We start from the raw sequence: 17577 nt of genomic DNA on the forward strand, positions 1-17577 counted from the left end.
TTTTTTTTTTATACAAAATGGAAATATCATTCGAACGATTTGCTAATTTACATAATATGTATATACAATCAAAAAAAGAAAACAAAATTCTTTCGCTGTGCAAATATGCAATGGTTTTATTAGCAAATACTCACTTTGCTAAAAAGATAGTTTTGGAATTTTTTTTGGTATATTTGAGATTTTCAAATTAAAATTCAAATATAACTGTAATTAGTGATAAGCTATCAAAATCTATCCAATAAATAATGAGAATATTATAAAGTATCAAAATGATAATTGATTATTGCATTCTTATTTGTCAAAATATCTCCTTCCTCTGCTTGTCTGTTTGTATTCCTTTATCGTTGTATTTCCCTAATACCATTATCTCATTTCTTGACCATTTAATCATATAAGACTATATTAAGCATTCATCCATTCAGTGCAACATTACTATAAAAGTCTTATCATATTACTCGTCGATTCTATTCCTGTCATTGTCATTTATTACAATGAGCTTTGAATGGATGCTGAAGTGGAGACAATTATTTTGCATATAGATGAGGAAAGTTGATGAATTAACCATCTTCAAGTACGTAAATTTCATGAGCACAAACTGTTTACACAGTGTCATTGAAGGTCAACTGTCAATTAAGATAAAGTCAGTCCTCGTTCCTACCTTCTTCGCAACAAAAATTTCTCACAATAGTTTACTTCTAATTTTTGCTTGATGAAAAGTAATTAAATACTATTCATCCAATAATATTATTCGCAATTAAAATGAATAAAAAATCTAAGAGGAAATTAAATCATCTTCGAAACAAACTTATTAATAATTATATACCAATACTTACTAGCAGCGTAAGATACATTCGTCATTTTTATTGCATTTCATAAACTATAGTTCGAAAAACGACGAATGAGGCAATGGTAAAGAATCAAACAAATATTAAAAAAAACTCAAAAAGTTTATCACTAAAGCAGAGAAATAAATTAAAGCCAAGAATTTACTGGTAAACTGCCTGGAATAATATGTGCAATGAAAACAATCCATCCTGTTTCTCTCTGCCTTAATCAAGGTTAACAAAAATATGAAGTTTTTTGTTCCGCAGTTTCACTCCGAAATCTTCAAATTATCTGCAACACATGATTGTAAAGATACAAAAAACTAAATCAAACACCTGAGAAAGACCTCTAGAAGAAAGAACACAAAAAAATGCACTGCTATGGAATTAAACTGAAATCAGACACAGCTGGAATGATATCATTCAAATGAGCGAATTTATAGAAGAACTGCCCAGTAAAAATAAAGGCATAACCTTTCAAAACTTCTGATACACTATTATAGCGAAGTTAAACATTTCATTTTATAATTACCTGCAACATTTACATAAATTACGTAAGGGCATGAAATAACCTAAACTATTTCAGTTAGTACACTAACTGTTTTATTCTAATATTCCTTACTAATAAGAACCAAAAATACAAAGTGAGCAGCCACAAGTAACGTAAAAAAGAAAATTAAGGGATATTATCAGAAGTTCAATCTCATTCAAATAAATTCGTGACTAAATAGGGACAAAAAGAAAAACAATATCCGCTGGTATCGTATGTCTAAAAACCTGATATGTACGGTCGAACAACTCAGCAGCAAATGACATGGAGATTTCCAGAACTGTCCTCGAAATTAATTATTAAATTTCACAAAGCCGGTAAAAGCTTGTTAAATCTAGCTGCAATGCAAGTTCGATATAATGCATTTTGCACGGTGGTGCCATTAAAATATTGAGTATATCCCGTATAAGAAGCTGAAAGGAATAATAATTACATGTGATACGAGAAAAGGAAGTGTAAGTTTAGATCATCCAGAAATTTTATCGATCACTTTCGGAAAAACCATTTCATCCAAGTGGTTCCATCTTCAGAAATGCAAGACTGCTCCTCAGAGTAATCAAAATTTTGGCTATAATAATACTAAACTAACCACAAATTTCGAATTTAGAGTTTTCACTTTTGGCCGATAATATTCTTCCAAATGCTGTTGCAGTTCTTCTAAACGAATTCGTTCTTCTTCTTGTTCGAAAAATTTGGTATCGTGAAAATCTTTGCCAGTCAAAATTTTCTGCTGCTTACTGAAACGTTCACGGGCCTCAATTGTATCAACCATCTAAAATTAAATTAGAGTAATCAGAATTAAATTCAAGTACTTTGATATGGGTGATGTTGCTGAACCTTTTTTTTCATCTCATACAAAAAAAAAAGGAATAAAAAAAAAGGAATTTTCAGCTCTAGAGGGATAGAAGCATGATTTACCTCTGATCGAAAAGCGGTATAGTATCTGAGAAGATCTGCTATTAATGAGAAAAGTACACAGAACAAATTATGCAATGCCTGAAAAATAATGTTATTTTAGTTTACATGAAATAATTAAGTATGTTATATCAAATGGAGATAGAATGCATCGGAAAAAAGTCAATATATTCAAAAAATAACATTTTTACCGTGTTTTCTTCATTCAAGAAAAGGCCCTCTTCGAGTTGTCCAAGATATCGATTATGTGCCTCTATGATACCATCTAGATCACCAACGCTATCCATCTCCAGAAATAAGGCTGCTCGAAGATGTAACACAATCTAAAAAACTATGAAAATAGTTTTTTCTTACTTTTTTTCACGCTTTTTTTATTGCTTTGGAAATGAAGTAAAATGGGATAAAGTCATAACAATGTCTCATAAGATACTTTCGGACTAAAGGTACGTGAGATAGAGATAGCATAACATGCAAATAATTATTTAGTATAACATGCAAATTATTTATCATATTTGCTTTGACCTGATGTTTTGCTTTGATTAGTGGTTTGAAAAAAATAAAGACTTTAACAAGTCGGAAAAACGGAAAACTTACACTATGTGAGACGTAAGAACGCAAAGTGCTCAGAATTTGAGACATTCGAGCAAAAGATACTGTGAATATATTCACTATAAGTGTTGCATCTGAAACAGTTAACTGAATACATCCATTTCTGAACAGCTATTCAACAACGAATAAACTAGTGAGACAGATAATAAAGCTAATCATTAAAAAGTAAACATCTAGTGGATAACAAGACCTATCAAAGAAAAGCTCTCATTACCGCTACCTTTGTAAATCATAAATCTGAATGTAAATAAATGCAAATAATGTTCTCGAACATGAGAGCACTAAGTGAATAATTCCAGCAGAGAAACTGAATGCTAATTTTCGGAGAAATCACAACAACTAAAACAAACCAGACAATGGTTCATTTTTCATGAAACAGTGGTGATCCTGCAAAGTGGCAGTAAGTTGAAAATCAGTTGAAATAAGAAGCCATATAAATTCAAATGCATTCTCGTAACGTCCCATTGCACTAAAAAAGTTATCAATTCTATCAAAAAAAAGAAAAAATTGAATGTACTTACAAACATGTTTCGAAATATAGACAAAAATTTATTCTTAACTCAAAAAAACCGGCAAACCAAACAAGCAGACGTTGTAAACTGACTTAATCTTAATCATCCTGACCCAAGCCGCAGGTCCGTGTAATTCATAAAATTTTCAAGTTCAGTTCTCAATAAAATTACAAACAGGATCATGCAGACCTCCAGGCTAAACTTGGCTTCTATCATTTGTGATTCAAACTTTTATTATAAAGCTTATTTAGCAACTGATGAAACATATGTATACTACTACCGCATACACCAATTAATATTCATAAATGCATACACATAAATTTACAAAAACATAAAAATGTGCAAACAAATAACTAAAATGAACAAACCTTTTGTTCAGAACAATTGAGATGGGGATTTTGGATTCATAATTTAAACGAATGGTTGCATAACCACTTTGATCCCGAGGACTTGCAACAAGATGAGAGGAGCCACCTGTTTCATTAAATTCCTCCATCAAACCACAAGTTGCATCGATCTTTGCTTGCTTTAAAATATCTTTTGGCCAACTCTTACATTGTTGAATAGCTGCACTGAATGCCTGAGAAACTTGCTGCGAATCCAGTTTCAGCATATCATTGTCACTGCCTGTTTCTTTCCTACAACTAATCGAACCGGCTCGAAAGCTAAATTTTTAGGCTGATATACACTAATCTTTATCAAAAATGTGATATAATTAAACAGATTAGTAACAACAGTATGCAGATGGCACAGTAATGCTATGCCAGTGATGATGTAAAATGATCCCCTTGAAATTATTCTAAAATTATTTGAATCATTGTTTCATTCGAATTCAATTACTGCCATTTTCACAATTTTGATTGCTCCACTCAATGCCAAAGTCACTAGTATGTTTGAGAAAAAATTCTCCGGTATTCAAGGATGTACAACACAGCGCAATGCACTGTTTATCAAGCGGTAATAGATTCTATTGACTGCACTGAAGAGATGATCAAAGAATTTATACTAACTTCAATTTTTCGTAAAAGGTTAGTGCAAAGTATTCGTCGTTCAACAAATAATGTCGCTCAATCGCCAATATATGGGCATGAAAGTTATACTTTTGAACGATATTCTGTGAAACTTTGCCACTCATTCGATGAATTAATCTAAAACTTGGAAAGTCTTAGCAAGAATTATTATTAGACAAATTAAAAGACACGCTCTGAAGACGTAGATCTCATGAACTGTTCTAAATTATTTTAAAACTAATGTGATAATTGTACACAACAAATAAAGTCGCTCGACCACCAATATATGGGCATAAAGGTTATACTTTTAAATGGATGCACACAAAATTCGCTGAACATTAGTGAAAATTCAGGGTGATGTTGACATATTGGGAAAGAACGAAGAATCACGTCTGGCAGAATTCTCAAAGGAATTTAAAAAACTAAATGAATTTTTCTACAAATAAGAAATAATAACTGATACCACCAAAAAATAACATACTTTTTAACAGCATACCAAAGGCGATGGCCTGCTGAGACACATAAATAGCATTTTAATGGATCAACTGAAGAAAATATGCGCTGTCTCTCGTGCAGATCGTCATCTTCCATGCCCATTAATTCCAGTAGAGCTACAGTCTTTCCAACAACAAAAATCTAAACAGACAAACTAAACAAAAAGCTAATAAATTTTTTCAGAATGAGGTGACTTTTAAAACTGAAAAAAAAAACCCAAGTGGAAAACTAGTGCAATAGAATTTCTTCCTAATCGATATTAAATTATGCTCAAGCTCCAACTCCAGCTATAAGACTGACAAGAAAACTTCCAAAAAACAATTCTTTTTGACGTACCTTTTCTTTAATTCCCTTGAATTGTCGGAAAATTATTGGAACTGCATCATCCACTATTCTATACTCATTTGACCAATTTTTTTCCGCCGTCCATTTGCTTTGTAATTCGATCATCCACTAAAAATGCTCCTGCTAAATTTTATGTAAAATTATTCTTAATTGATTTTATCGTCAGCTGCGCTGATCGCTGTTATTCCTGAAGTTCACTATATGAAATCTGTCTCGTTTTTAATGAAACAGATGAAAATATAACGAATGATTAGCTGATTTCGTAGCTGTAAACTCGAATTCAATGAGAAACCAATCATAAAAATACAAAAGCAAAATATACCGGGAAACCAGGATCTATCAGTCGTCCATAGACAAGCCAACTATGAAGGCATTCATGAAAAATGTACATCATAGGGCGCAGCAATACATGCAGAAATTGCTGTATAAATTGATTAGCGGTGCTCCTTAAGCAATAAATTTTTAGACTGTAATGAAAATATATCTACTTGCACTAAATCTTCATTTTCTTCTTAATCTCCATAGTGTTACAATAAGAGCATACACATGTTTCATCGTCATATTGAAAACTAATCAAATTCCGAGTTACCAATAAAATGAGCAAAGCATGTTGAAAATATGCATCCCTTTGCGCCCTTCAAAAGTGCAAACGAGTTTCGAAAGAAGTGGTAATAAGATTTCCCAGTTGGACAGTGCAACCAAAATATCCAAACAAGTGAATGATCCTGGACTGGACATGTACTGAAACAACTTCATGGGCTATTCACTCATATAGATGGAGAAAAAAAAAATGTTTCAGTCCCTGAAATGTTCTGAATTGCAATAAGAGATGTGGTAGAAAGAAACTTGAAATTTTATAAGTGAACGAAACCGATCCGTATTTCCCAAATAAAACGGCTACATACCTTCGTATATAACATGGATATGAGGCACATGTAGCTGGATAATACTTCAGATAAACCTGTGGATAAAGCCTGAAATAATGCGATCCATACGTGAATTTGTTCTTTTTTATCATTCATTTTGTTTCAGGTCTGGATTTTTGATTTCATTTCATGAGATGGGTGTTTTAAATATCATATAATGAGTCATCCAGTAAGGTCTACGAATTAAAACTAATAACGGATCTGAAATTCCATTCGGAAAAATCCAGTCTTATAGTCAGATCCAAAAAAGGATCTGGCTGTAGAAAATTTGATAAAAAAACCACAGCAAAGCAAAGTGAAAATGTGTTCACATCCTACAATCCATATAGCATTGTATATCCAAAGGCTCATTCTGACTTATCGGTAAAGCAAAAAGCAGAGATAAGTAAAACAAACCCGAACAAGGCGATCCGAGGACGGCTTTTGCGATTCATATCGCAACTGCAAATAAGCGTTTGCGATGGGTAGTAATCGTAATAACTGAAGGCGTAAGGTGTCATCAACTGCAAGCATGTCACCTAATTGTAAGTCAGCATGCTTGTCACCGCGACATATAATATAAGTACCTTCGATACCTTGCAAAGCCATCAGTACATGCCTTGTCAGTTCCTCTTCGCATAAAACTGCAAGTTTTCCTAATTAAACTTGCTCTTTTGCAACCTTTCAGATATATACTTAGATTTAAACTGAAATTCCATCGGATATAACTTTAAAAAGCAAGTTTTTATATTTCCTATTTCATTACTTGTAAGAAAATAGATCCAAAGATTCGATTTCCTGAAGATTCGGCAAGAATAAGAGATTAAAGAAGTTAAACAAAATTAACCATTTGAAACAGTTTTACCTTACAAAAATTATGTCATGCCTTATAGCGGTCCCAAATTCATCGTCTTTTATTAAAAGCCAATCAAACTAGCAATAATTATACAGCAAACTTTAAAATGATAATTAACGCAAAAAAGATTGACCTGAAAGATGTGCTGCTCGTCCGGTAAGTCCATAAGCCTGCGGATTTGAAAGTTGTACATGTTTTGATCTAGAAAGATCCTTTAGACAAAAATTAGCAGGACTAATTGCCAATAGATTGACCAACAGAGTTCAACTTCTTTAATTTTCGTTCTAATTAATTCTGTTTGAGATGAACTAAAAGATTCACTCACTAATACGGATATCATAGCACAGAAAAATATGAAGTGAAGCTTAAATTATTTTCATCATGAATCCAAAATTATTTTTACTACGAAAAAAACATCAGTCACTGAAAAAAAAAGTGCCTAACCGAAATTAAGCCATCACAACAAATCATAAGTTATGGCTCAAGATTTCAATATTTGAAGCTCTTTAAAAGCGTACGAAAAAAGGCTTTGTCTGCTACTCCCTGAACTTGGTGTCGCCGAATGACTTAAAGTAAATCTGGTAGTACGTTGTCGGGGTGTCGGTGTTACCAAACTACTACTAGTGTTCGCATTTGCTTCTACCAGCTTTGCATTTCGCTCAATCTTCCTAGCATACTGAAAAAAAAGAGTTGCATTAAGCTAATAATAACAACAAAATTATTCCTAAGTAAATTTCTAACATTTTATTAGCTTTGAGATTTCCCTTTTCCAAAAAATTCAGCAAAATTAGTCGGTAAACATTAACTTAAATTCTACAGTTTATCATAACTCCAATCTTTTATTATTCATTTTTTCTTATTTTTCTCAAGTATGAAGCATATTATTGCTAATTTTTCCATTTTTTTGAATGCAAAGAAAATATTTGTTCAATAAACAGAGAAGTAATGTGAAGAAAAGAAAGTTTAGTGGAACACTGTAGAAGAATTAAGCTAGGAAATGACAGGCTAAACAAGCAGCTTGAAACTGGATGCGGTTATACAGGCTCTTGTTATCGACCGTCTAAACAAACAGTGAAATTTGCATGAACAAAAAAGATTGCTACATAAAATGATAAACAGATCAAAGAAAACAAAAATGCTTCTAAAAATCCGAAAAAACTATAGAGCTACCAGAAATTGGGGAACATTTAGTTCTTTTTACAACTAAGAGTATTGAAAGACAAAAAGACGATTAACGGACTAGAAAAAATGGTTGTGAGAGAATTACAACTTTAAAACTCAAATCATACATTCAATATTAGCAGATTTTCTTAGTCGACGAAAGTACCTTTAAAAGCAATAAAAAAGTGATATAGTACCAAAATAAAATGTTTAAATATTGGAAGAGTAGAACTTATAGAAGCACTGAGCAAAAGTTAAGACTTATAGAAATAAAAAGCTATATTTGCATATTCTGCATACTTTGCTGCTGACATACTTGGTGTTCTGAAGCATATGCTATGAGAAATAGAACCAGTTCATCTGCATAAATCAAATCTGGTCGTTTCTGTAATCGACAGACTATGTCCGCAAATTGAGCACCTCTTTTTTCACTTCGTTTAACATCTGCAAAGTACCAGTTAGTAAAGGTAAACCTGGCAAAAAAAAATTTATACATGTATATTCAGAGATCGCTGTGAATAAGCTATGACTTTGACTAATCACAAAACTAAGAAAAATTGAAATCGAATATCCTAATAATTGAATCCCTGGGTAGTCCAATGTATAATTAAAACGATCATACATTTTTGACGTATTCGTTCAATTGCGTTCCTTGCATCAATTTTAAAAGCTGTACAATCTTCCAGTAACCATGACAGATTTTCACGATCAGAAGCTAAAATTAAGCGAATTAAAAGAAATATTATAAATCTTCAACACTATTTTCCTAATGGGAACTTGATTTTATAATGTACACCATAATCAGTTGTGCACATAGTACTTGACAAGAATTTTAGACAATCCAGCTCTACTTTAAGGATTTTCAACTCATTGCTGAAGTTGGGACAAAAAAGTATCCGATTCCTGCATTAAGAATAGTAAAACACATAGAAATATACAATGAGGTTAACATGTAAGAATGTATTACTTATTATCAAATGTTAGTATTGCCTGAGAAAAGCTTAAAAATAACAAAAACTACTGCAGGAAAATCCCAATTCATGAAGCTTTTTTTCTTTTTGTCAAAAAAAATGGAAGCATACGGTCGCAGTCAAATTCTCGCATGAAATCATCCAGAACTGGATTAAAATCAGATCCGCTGAATTCCATTATGCATTTGATGTCTGATACTGGAAATTATGTTTTTTAAACAACACGTTTTTCAGATTAGTACGATAATAAAAAGACCAGTACGCCTATGAGGAAACATCTCAACTTTTATTAAAATTTCATTATGAAGTTACCAAACATATTTATCAATTCATGCTACAAATAATCCAGTTGTAGTCAAACCAATAAAATAATGTAGTTGTCAAAAAGCCAACCATTCGATTACTTTGCAATTTAAAATCAACAAAATAATAGGATGGGTTAAATTCACCACTTCTAGAGTCTCAGATTTTGTTTCCACTTCGTGTACTGTCATAGTCTAGAGACTGTACAGAGAGTAATAGTACGCTAACACTGCAACAATCATTTTAACCTGAGAAAAACCTGCCAAAAGGAAATAACTTCCGATTACAGCAGTAATAACATGACTTGTCCTTTTACAGTTAGTGGGTAATTCTAGAAAAGGCATTCTATGGATATGACGAATCTCATACAGCATCTGAATTTTGATTACAGGAATCAATGAGAAAATTAATGAAAGCAAATAAAACAATGGACGCTGCATAACGAAGCATAGTGTCAATATATGTCACGAAAGCAAGTATGAAAAATCGAGCTTTATTCTTAGGCATGAGAATGCAAATAATAATTAATGTTATGATACAAAACAATCAAGAGAATGCCTAAATGCCTATGAATTCTTTTATTTAATGTAAATATATGAAAATTTTGCCTCTAAATAAAGAAGTTTTCACATCTTCCTTAATAAACGACGCACACAATGATGATTGCCAACTGGAGCTGAGAGGTGATGTCGAGACATACTTGTAATGCAAGTTTATAAAGATGCATAAAGTAATTAACAATGAAGACTAAATCAAAGGAACTGAAATACCGTGAACAACAGATTCATGCAGAAGTAAATCCAAACTGGATGAAGAGAATATCAGTAACTTTAAATAAATCGCTTTAAGCAACATGTTACATGATTAATTAAATCAAAAAAATAATACACGCATATAAGCGTTGTATACAGCAACCGTTATGCAAATAAGACAAAGATAAGCTGATGCTATCCATTTTTTTTAAAACCGTATTTTTTCCTCTCGTAGAAAAGATCCGTTTTGGCACTTCCTAAGTTGACGATTTTTGGACAACCATCTCGATCTTTTTCCATAATCGTACATTCTTTGCAGTAATAAGCATCACTTACTCCCGAGCCTCCACAAATGACGCATCGTCCCTAAAAGTACGTAATTAATCAAGTCCTTAAAGTTATATGAAATAATTTCAAATTTCTAGAAAATATCATTGCAAAAAACGACATTTCAAAAATTTCAAAGAACAGCAATAGTAAGTACTAAATCTACTAGTTTGATCTCAAACTCAGCGTTAAATGGTTTTATTATTAAAATAAGTGAAAAATTGCTGATTATTGGAAAAAATGAGGACAGCAAATTTGTTGCTATTCATTTTCTTATTTGGAAAAGATATACTTCGAAAACAGTGGGGTTAGGGAAACAGTGGGGTTGGGGAACTTGGATAGATACCAAATCTACTGAGAAAAACGAGAAAAGCAGCAGAATGGAATTCTCATTGTAGTCTACAAAAAATAATCGACAAACAACTAATTAGATTTCTGGACATTTGGAATACTAAACATAACAATTTCAAGCGCTTTTGTTTGCTCTCACCTGATATGACCCATAATTGCATTCATCACAAATCCTCACTAACGTACATGGCCGAACATATGAGTCACATATAACACAGCGGCCATCACCTGCAACAGGATTGAAATGAATTTTCGCTATAAGTTGTCAAACCCACTTGATGGAGTGATTTGAACTACCCCTAATAATATATAAAATGCCCGATTAATTCGTTTGCTCATTACGTCGATTAATGCTTGAATAAATGCTACACGTTCAAGATCGATTAATGCTTAAATAACTATAAGATCTGTTATGTCAACCAAAATCTAAATACTACCAGGCTTATCGAGTAATTCAACGTCGTACGACTAAAACAAATTCCTGTCAAGAGTACTCTTTTCGTGTCGAGCATGGCGATACAGAAAGTGTCACCACAGGAAAAATGATATCACCAGGAAATGGTTGAATCGTTTTTTTTTGATCAATGGTTGATTCATTTCAAACATTTGCTGGTTAGGTTTAAACCGCTAGGCTATATCAAGCTAAACTTAATATTCCTAAAAAATATTTAAGAGAGGAAAGATGAAAATGAAAGGAAAAAAATACATTTTTCGCAAAGTCGACCGATGGCAACACCTGGTTGCTTACGACAAAAAATCAGGTCTGGATGATGTTTCGCCATGTCACACAACTTCTGCTATCTTCACAAAAAATATCTTCCTAAAATAGGCTGAGGAATAATTTCAAAAAAATTATACAAAGAAGGTAAATAAACAGCAACATCTCAATAATCGTCGGAATTGCATAAACGAAGTTTTAAATGCGGTAAGAAGTATTTCCTACAGAAATCCGACAAGGCTAGTCATCATACCCGATATTATCCTCTTATATCGTCAAGTAAATTTAACATATGTATATCTAAAGAGAAATACTTTAATATCAGCAACCCTTATTAAAATGTTACAGAAATACCGCTGTTCTCTCTACTAATACAATAGGATATATTGCAATTCTTTTCGACACCACCAAGGAATCACAACCTTCATTATCAACACAACCAAAAATATCTCAATTCCAACCAACATCCGGAAAAATCGAACTCCCTCGAGTCTGGAGGATGTTTGAATCCTTCCGGATACAGTAAAGATCCGTTTTGAATTCCTGATAATAATGCAAATTAGCTTCCCGTTGCATGCAACAGATGAATTGAATCCTCGTGATTACGGCTGGAGGCTTCGGTAGAGTAGTTTAGGGAATTGTGAGCATTGGTGATCAAATGGGATATTATGGAATCTATGATAGGTTGTTTAAAATGAATAAAATATCTAAAACGAGTTACAGGTAACCCGATCGGGACAAGGGTTACCCGTGTCAAGAGCGGATAGGAATGGTTATCAGTGTTGCTATCATCACCAAAGAAGTTTGTCTTCATTTCTCCTTCTTCTCCTCTCATTTCTTCTTACTGATAAACTTTTCAACTTCTACGGTATGCATCTGATGGTCCTTGATGTTACCGAACAAGAAATTCATAAGTATTAAGTAATGTGTGATATTATACTTTAGTAGTACCTTGTGCAAAATTTACAGCTCAACAGTTAACATCCTCAGTTAAAATAAGTTTCAAATATAAATGGGTCAAGCAGTTAAACGAAGAGCATCAGGGAACTGAACAGTCTATCAGTGATATAGTAATTTTGAAATTAAAATGTCCCCTTCACTCCTTCTCCTCTTTCAATTTATCATTACATAATTGAAATTATCTTTATTTAGAGTTCACCTTTATATCTGAATGTTAGCGAGAAAGAATCATCAAGGGAATTCGATATACAGATGTTTATTTATTGTTCATTGGATATTGTTGATGAAAAAGTATTCGGTGCAAATAAGACTCTGGAATTGTATTTGGGGCCACTTATATCAGATCAGAATTTCAAGGTTTATTTTCAGTTTTGAAAAGCGGAAATTTAATTTAATGATTCAAATATTGCATATTGATCAAATTTTTGTAGTGCTTGAATGCATCAAAAAGATATCGCTTTACACTAATGACATTTATTTTAACTAAATACCACTGACATTTTGATCGTCATTAGAATCGAACAGTAAAAGTAATATTTTGTAGAAATTCGTGCAACTATAGTGATAATCAGAATTGTAGTTAGAATTTGATTTTTTTTCCTAGTCTTATTTCATATTTATGTCTGTTTGATTTTAGTCATTTGGTTATGTGACAAGCACCAATGTGAAAATGATTATTGTAACAGAAGTAGGTGATATTTCACTGAAGGATCAAGATATTCGTTCCGTAAGTTATTAGTTGAATATTATGAAACACGATCAAAATAAAGGTGAGCAGAAATTTTAATTCCAAAACTTGCCAAGACAAATTCTTTTCTAGAATTGGAATTAGAATTAGAGTTCTACTCTTACTGAGATGTACGACTTAGTACTTGCAAAATACATCATTATTTAGCAAATGACAGTTAAAGCGCTAAATGCAGTTACCATCGTTAGTGAAAGTCATCAAATTTCTTTTCTGTAATCATATCTTCAGATGTTCAAAAGACTTCACAGTGCTTATTGCAATTCACTCTCAAATCCTTTTTATGTTCCTGGGCAACTCATTAAATCAAAGTAAGCTTCAATTCTGAATCTGAATCTTCAATTCGAAATTGTTCTTTGGTGAATTCCACGAAAAATTTTTCATGTATATGTTGAAATTTTCGTGTATATGGGACTTTTATGTATATGTTTTAATTCTGTTTTAAAGATGTCTTTTTCAGGGTGTTAGACGAAACAGTCAAAGAAATATTCGCAACATAATGGGATTTATTTAATTAACTTGGCTTTGTCGTAATATATTATTCACGTGATATGTATAACAATTTCTGATCATGACGATGTTTGTGATTTTTCAGTCAATAAGTCAGTTCGAAATGGTGAAGTGATAATCTGATAAATTTTCAAAATGTCACATCTCTTGTGAAAACTAGTTTAGTTTGCGTTGATAATTTGGAACTACCTGATTTTTTCGTGATTTTTTTCCATGTTGCAAATAGTATTATACCAAATTTAACACCTTACGGATTATGGCTTACGTTTCTTCTTACCACAGTTGCAGATAAGGTTACGAACTTAGCACTAAAAGATTGGAAAAATTAAATAGCATAACTTATATAACGCGGTTGTTAAGGGATGTTGATACTTTCTGTTAGAGATAGTATTTCGTCAAGTATTCCCTGTTTAACGGTTCTATGCTTATTTGGAGCTGCATTTGCTGAGTGAAAGTAGTTGAAGGATTTGTTCATTGCCGGATACTTTTCAGGAATGGATGAGGATGATTCTGGTTTCAGTGGAATTGTTAAAATTTCAAACGTCAGCGATTTTATTACTCCTTCACAGGTTTGCTCGATCTTTATTTAAACTTTTATTTAATTTTCAGAAGATGGGTTATTATAAAATGTTAGATTTTTCGAGAATTGGTTAAAAAATTTCTGGAAATTAGTATATCATTTTAGGCATGCATCTTACCACTTCAGTCGAAACAATCAGATATGAAAGTTCGAATCCAAGCTAGAAGTCGATCTAAGAAGGTTAATGGTGATGCAGTAAATAAAGTAGTGGTTACATTAAATGACTGCTTGGCATGTAGTGGTTGTATTACAAGTGCGGAAACGATACTTGTTAAGGTTAATGATCCCTTGAAATCTTAATGATTTCTCTACATTGATTAATATACCATTTTTTCCTTTTCTCTTGCGCTATTTTCCATATCTCATACAAAATTTGCATAATACCATTTTGCACAAATTACATTGTAGCAAATAGATTGATTTGCCAAGGAAGAATCTCATGTATACCAGTAGTGTTTCCCTATTGACGATATAATTTAAAGTACTACTAAACGTTGGAAGCACAGCGCAAATAAGTAAAAAATTTTTTCGTCCCTGCGCAGACTATTTTGGATTAGCATAAGTAGTTAATTCTTACGTATTGTATTCTGGAATGTTCTAATGAACTTTTATTATGTTATCTTTAGGAACAATCGAAACCGAAATTCTTGGAGGGTTTGGCAAGCGCACAATTGAGCGTAATGACCGTTTCGCCGCAATCAATAGCATCCATTGCTTATAAACGTGGTTGTCAGACGTCAGAAGCAGCAAGACTGATTGCCGGAATTTTTAAGAATATGGGAATGAAATATGTCCTTGATTCGAGCTTTGGAAGGCTGTTAACGTTGTCACTTTCTTATGATGAATTTAAGGAAGCGCATTTGCAGCGACCAATTTTTACGGGTGTTTGTCCAGGTTTCGGTAAGTTATGACTTTTAATCTTATCATTTACTGCTGCAAAATAAGCAGTTTTATCTGGTTCTATTGTTTCATTCATTACGACAGGCTGATTTGAAAATCGATCTTAAGGGATTTGATATTACTCCTTTTCTGTTTTTTGCTCAAACGCAGCATTTTTTTCTTCTCTATCTTTGTGGCATAATTGTTAACCATTAATTTTCTAGTGTGCTACGCGGAGAAAACTCATGGAACATTACTTATCCCTCATATTAGTCGTGTGCGATCACCGCAAGCCATGATGGGCGCACTTGTGAAAGACTATCTAGCAAGGTATGTTTTTAAAAGCATTCGATATCTTTATTTTCTCTGTTTCATGCATCCGTCGTACATAGTTTTGGGAAGGAAGTTGCACATTTGGGAACCACTTTTATTGTCGTGAAATTGACTGTGTTTTCAGTGCAGGTTAACGATCTATTTCGAACAGTTTTTAACTTTGTTTGAACCTTTTTTCAAGAAAATTTATTCATCAAGATTAAGCTGTAGGTTTTGAAAACTATTAAGTGAGAAATGCTCTCTGTTCCGCATAAGTTCTAACTTCCAGGAAGTTTGACGTGAAGCCGGAAAAGATATTTCATGCCTCTGTTATGCCATGTTTTGACAAGAAACTTGAAGCTGCGCGCTCGCACTCCGGAAATTACTCCGACTGCCGTGAAGTTGACTGCGTTCTAAGTACAGGTTAACGGATTTTCAAATATTGGGTTCGGATTTGATCTTTGCTTCTCCTATGGCTTCCTTACATCTGATTAATTTTCCGTATTAGTTCTCATCGACGTTTCAGGGGAAGTGGATGGAATTTTGGATGAATATAACGCAACAGAGAGTTTTTTTGCGTCTGAAAAAGTGGGTTGGCTAAATGCATTGGAGAATGGGAAGGTAATAAGTTCGGAGGGAGGCTCTTCGGGTGGGTACGCTGAATACATTGTGAAGAGATTTGTTGCAGAATCAGAAAAGCCATTGGAATTGAAGAGAACCATAAAGTAGGTTTGAAATTTCGTTGGAATTTTTTGACGATCTTTACTTTTTTAAGCCTCGCTACTTTCCGATCCTGGTTTTTTATTTTGTTGCTATAAGACAAGATAGATGCATGAGCAGAAGAGAGAATCTAAGATGTAAGTTGATTTCTGAAGACAAAGATTGAGGAATAACGACAAACTAAGTTACGTTTTATAGGGACAAAAATTGGGAAATTATTGAAGCAGTAGATGGTGAAACGAAGATGCTATCTGTGGCAAAATGTTATGGATTTCGTAACATCCAGATTCATGTACAAAAATTGAAGCGTTCAAAATGTGATTATGATTACGTTGAAATCATGGCTTGTCCATCAGGATGTATTAATGGCGGCGGTCAAATCCGTGGTGCCTCCACTGAAGAAAGAAAAAAGATCTTAGATGCAATCGAACTATCATGTTCGGATGATAATTCAGAAATGGAAAAAGAACTAGAACGTGTAAAAGAAGAGTGGTCAGTACTGAATCCAGACTGGATGAATTTACTTTATACGAAGTACTATGCAGTGGAGAAAAGTGCTGAAAGAATAAGTACGAACTGGTAAATTATTTGGGAATTAACGTACAGGAAGGCGAGGTCGGCATCTGATCATCAAATGACACGAAGTCGAGTACATGAATGCATTAGTGAATAATTTGAATAGGGAGTGGAGAGACGGGATATGTATCTGTGATGATTTCAAATGTAATAAAGAATACTTCCTTTCACGCATCACAGTTGCTGAAATTGTAGTTGGGCACAACACGTGATTGGGTACATCATTTAACAAACTTTTTTTGGGAAGAGGAATTAAACAACGTTCCATTTTTTTCGCTCAGAAAAGCGGGACATTAAAAGGAAGTTAATATCATCCAAACATTCCATCTAATATACCAGCAAATAAGGTGTTATGACATAAGAAAACCTTATTTAACCAAGATTATTCATAACAAAATTGGAATTGATTCAATCCATCCATAAGTCTTTTTGAAACTACTGGATAATCACTGAATCTTTACATATTACGAAGAGAATCGAACCAATAAAAAAAAAGTACAAATAACAATATGTAAGATGACCGTATCCAAAGGGTAAGTCATAAATTTATCGGTTTGAACACGTTGAAGCCAGATAATGCCGTTGTGGCCACAAAACCCGGGATCTGATTATGCCAGTGCACCTGAATCGGGATTTTATTAGTTACCAATAAAATGGAGCAGTAAAAACTGCATTGAAAGATGCGGATGTC

At 33.0% G+C, this 17577-nt stretch overlaps 4 protein-coding genes across 4 annotated transcripts; 2 read left to right on the forward strand and 2 right to left on the reverse strand.

Annotated features, from left to right (window-relative positions):
* Positions 1 to 1519: 1519 nt before the first annotated feature.
* Positions 1520 to 9356, reverse strand: LOAG_06441 (hypothetical protein). The gene is made up of 19 exons (XM_003141977.2): positions 9265 to 9356; positions 8805 to 8897; positions 8499 to 8626; positions 7540 to 7697; positions 7155 to 7222; positions 6583 to 6809; positions 6166 to 6234; positions 5850 to 6001; positions 5583 to 5706; positions 5252 to 5368; positions 4902 to 5056; positions 4421 to 4558; positions 3779 to 4048; positions 3249 to 3367; positions 2884 to 2972; positions 2481 to 2612; positions 2293 to 2370; positions 1964 to 2146; positions 1520 to 1787 (listed from the first exon to the last, which is right to left on the reverse strand). The coding sequence occupies exons 1-19, from the start codon at positions 9329 to 9331 to the stop codon at positions 1674 to 1676; spliced, it is 2481 nt and encodes an 826-aa protein (XP_003142025.1). The 5' UTR covers positions 9332 to 9356; the 3' UTR covers positions 1520 to 1673.
* Positions 9357 to 9870: 514 nt separating this feature from the next.
* Positions 9871 to 11712, reverse strand: LOAG_06442 (PHD finger-like domain-containing protein 5A). The gene is made up of 3 exons (XM_003141978.2): positions 11593 to 11712; positions 11026 to 11114; positions 9871 to 10574 (listed from the first exon to the last, which is right to left on the reverse strand). The coding sequence occupies exons 1-3, from the start codon at positions 11666 to 11668 to the stop codon at positions 10404 to 10406; spliced, it is 336 nt and encodes a 111-aa protein (XP_003142026.1). The 5' UTR covers positions 11669 to 11712; the 3' UTR covers positions 9871 to 10403.
* Positions 11713 to 12373: 661 nt separating this feature from the next.
* Positions 12374 to 13809, forward strand: LOAG_06443 (hypothetical protein; the record flags this gene model as incomplete). Its single annotated transcript, XM_003141979.1, has 5 exons — positions 12374 to 12406; positions 12757 to 12921; positions 13202 to 13291; positions 13541 to 13620; positions 13770 to 13809. 5 exons carry the CDS (start codon positions 12374 to 12376, stop codon positions 13807 to 13809), a joined length of 408 nt encoding a protein of 135 aa, XP_003142027.1.
* Positions 13810 to 14313: 504 nt separating this feature from the next.
* On the forward strand, positions 14314 to 16893 carry LOAG_06444 (cytosolic Fe-S cluster assembly factor; the record flags this gene model as incomplete). Its single annotated transcript, XM_003141980.1, has 7 exons — positions 14314 to 14388; positions 14505 to 14675; positions 15026 to 15299; positions 15503 to 15608; positions 15880 to 16013; positions 16117 to 16315; positions 16509 to 16893. 7 exons carry the CDS (start codon positions 14314 to 14316, stop codon positions 16891 to 16893), a joined length of 1344 nt encoding a protein of 447 aa, XP_003142028.1.
* Positions 16894 to 17577: the final 684 nt, after the last annotated feature.

Source organism: Loa loa (assembly GCF_000183805.2).
Source record: "Loa loa unplaced genomic scaffold supercont3.144, whole genome shotgun sequence".
Classification (NCBI taxonomy): domain Eukaryota; kingdom Metazoa; phylum Nematoda; class Chromadorea; order Rhabditida; family Onchocercidae; genus Loa; species Loa loa.

Coding starts and splice junctions, on each gene's coding strand:
- LOAG_06441 (XM_003141977.2), bottom strand. CDS start 9,331: ATGGAATTCAGCGGATCTGATTTTAATCCAGTTCTGGATGATTTCATG. Junction 8,627..8,804: donor TGAACGAATACGTCAAAAAT/GTATGATCGTTT, acceptor GGTACTTTGCAG/ATGTTAAACGAAGTGAAAAA. Junction 7,698..8,498: donor CATATGCTTCAGAACACCAA/GTATGTCAGCAG, acceptor CTTTTTTTTCAG/TATGCTAGGAAGATTGAGCG.
- LOAG_06442 (XM_003141978.2), bottom strand. CDS start 11,668: ATGGCGAAACATCATCCAGACCTGATTTTTTGTCGTAAGCAACCAGGT. Junction 11,115..11,592: donor CGGTCGACTTTGCGAAAAAT/GTATTTTTTTCC, acceptor ATCCTGTTGCAG/GTGATGGCCGCTGTGTTATA. Junction 10,575..11,025: donor GCAATTATGGGTCATATCAG/GTGAGAGCAAAC, acceptor ACGTACTTTTAG/GGACGATGCGTCATTTGTGG.